Here is a 2,213-nt window from a genome sequence, read left to right on the forward strand (position 1 = left end):
CATTCTTTGAGTTTTTGGAAAGTGATTTATGCCCAACAGTTGTGAAAGAACTTGTGAAGAATGCCAAAAAAGAAAATGACAAAAAGGTCGAGAGAGATCGTAAAAGAGCAAACAGAAGGAAGGATTTTGACCCAACTGAAAGCTCGTCTGATTATGATTTTGAATCTGACGATGAGTTTGAAAATGAAATCAGAAACGAAAATGAGTTTATGAAATACTTGGTTGAGAATAGACCTCAAGAGTTTGAAGATTTGCATGCCTTTAGAGATCTGCCTGATGGTGGAGAAGGGTTTGATTGGCATCAGCATGCAACTCAGTGTTTTGGAGGTGATTGGCCTGATGGTGCGTCAGATTGGCTTGAAAACATCTCAAAGGTTGCAGAAGAAAGGCAACAGGCTCAAAACCAGGATTGTGATTTAACACCCAATATTGATTTATTGAAGGCTAATGCGCTTCAAAGAGTGATTATAGCCATCAACATCCTGAATATCATGTCTGGCGTTAACAATGAAGACCAGGAAAAGGTGCGTCTCTTAGTTCAAGGGACAGCTGGGAGTGGTAAAACGTTCACCATTGTTGCCTTAACTTATTTGGCTCGACGATTCTGCAATCGTAACAATGCTGTGATGAATCTAGCACCAACAGGAGCTGCATCTATTCTCCTACCCTTTGGGCGAACTGTTCACTCAACAACCAAGAGTGAAGAAAAAAGAATCCAAAACATTGCAGTTAACTGATAAGCCATTGAATAGTATATCTCTCACTGCCTTACGTGAACTAACCGGTAGCAATCTGGAAGGTAATTCTATGAAATTAATGACCTTAAATTTAGATGAAAGAGGTATGTATAGTCATCGTGTTTTAGCATGGTGTAGTCAACGTTTTAGAGAGGCCACATGTGATTTCTCCAACAATTTTGGTGCAATACCAGCTGTAAATTTTTTTGGAGATTTGGGTCAATTAGGGCCTGTTGATGCAAAAGATTTGCACATTGAGCCATTATCTTCAGATTCTCCTGATAAGCTTGCAGGTTATGCAATCTATCGTACATTTTCACATTGTATTGTTTTAAATGAGACGATGCGACAAGGGCCAGATCAAATATCCTTTTTGGAAATGTTATTGAGAATCAGAGAAGGTAAGCTAAATCTGGATGATTGGAAGACAATTAATTCTAGGTATGAAGGAGATCTTCCTGAGAGTATGAGAGAAGATTTTAAATTGGATACTTGTCTAACCGTCATGGAAACATGGCAAGAGGTCAATGTTGAAAATCACAGCAAACTTTATGATTTACAAGTCCCTGTTGCTACTATACCAAGCAAGGGAAAGGGTCGCCATCACACTCAATCTGTTAATCAGATGGGCCAAATACCTGCAATTTCATACATTGCTGTTGGAAGTCGGGTACTTCTGACTAAAAATCAGCTCAGTCTAACACCTCTTGGTTTGAATAATGGAGCCATTGGGAAAGTGGTTGCAATTTTGTATGCTGAGGGTGAGGGACCTCCATCATTTCCTGAAGCTGTTGTTGTTTATTTCCCACGATACAAAGGCCCAAGCTGGATCCCTGAACATCCTTCATGGGTTCCAATACCTGTAAATGAATCACGGTGTGATAATAACTGTTGTTCTAGGAGGGGCTTGCCATTGATGCCTGGTTATTGTATTCCAATTTCAAAAAGTCAAGGTATGACCATAGGTCCGAATGAACAATGTACTCATATAAGGTTAAAGCTGAATCAAGAGATTTTCATGGAAAAACTTAACCTTGGCATTACTTATACTGCCCTCAGTAGAGCATCCAAATTAGAAAATGTTGCTCTGGTAAACAAAATCCCCTTTGATCGACTAGAGTACATCAATAAACATCCAATACTTACAGAGAACTGTTATGTGAATTTGATAGCTTTGTCAATGATGGCCTAAGGTGTTTTCAGGAAAGTCCGTAGACTTGTCCTTTACTGTGTTAATATTTTTAAATCAGTTGTAATTCTTAGCTGCTTGTATTGTTAAGACGTTTTGTATCACTTCCTAGTTGTGTTAATTGATGTTCCATGTAAATATTTTATGCAAATAATAATAATAATAATAATAATAAAAATAATTAATGATTTATTTAGAATTGTAGACACTTGGAGTTGAATTGAATTTAAATGAACAAGAGCACGTACTGGTTAAAGTTTGTAAATAGTTATTTAGTATATTTTTTA

The 2,213-nt window shown here is 37.3% G+C and overlaps 1 protein-coding gene across 1 annotated transcript; it reads left to right on the forward strand.

Moving 5' to 3' along the window:
* The first annotated feature begins 843 nt into the window (after positions 1 to 843).
* LOC136808314 (ATP-dependent DNA helicase PIF1-like) lies at positions 844 to 1,929 on the forward strand. Its single transcript, XM_067064848.1, has one exon. It carries the CDS (start codon positions 844 to 846, stop codon positions 1,927 to 1,929), a length of 1,086 nt encoding a protein of 361 aa, XP_066920949.1.
* Positions 1,930 to 2,213: the final 284 nt, after the last annotated feature.

This window comes from Clytia hemisphaerica, unplaced genomic scaffold (assembly GCF_902728285.1).
Source record: "Clytia hemisphaerica strain Z4C2 unplaced genomic scaffold, Clytia hemisphaerica genome assembly, whole genome shotgun sequence".
NCBI classification, from domain to species: domain Eukaryota; kingdom Metazoa; phylum Cnidaria; class Hydrozoa; order Leptothecata; family Clytiidae; genus Clytia; species Clytia hemisphaerica.

What these genes read in the sequence shown, in the direction of transcription:
- LOC136808314 (XM_067064848.1), top strand. Translation starts at nt 844, where the DNA reads ATGTATAGTCATCGTGTTTTAGCATGGTGTAGTCAACGTTTTAGAGAG.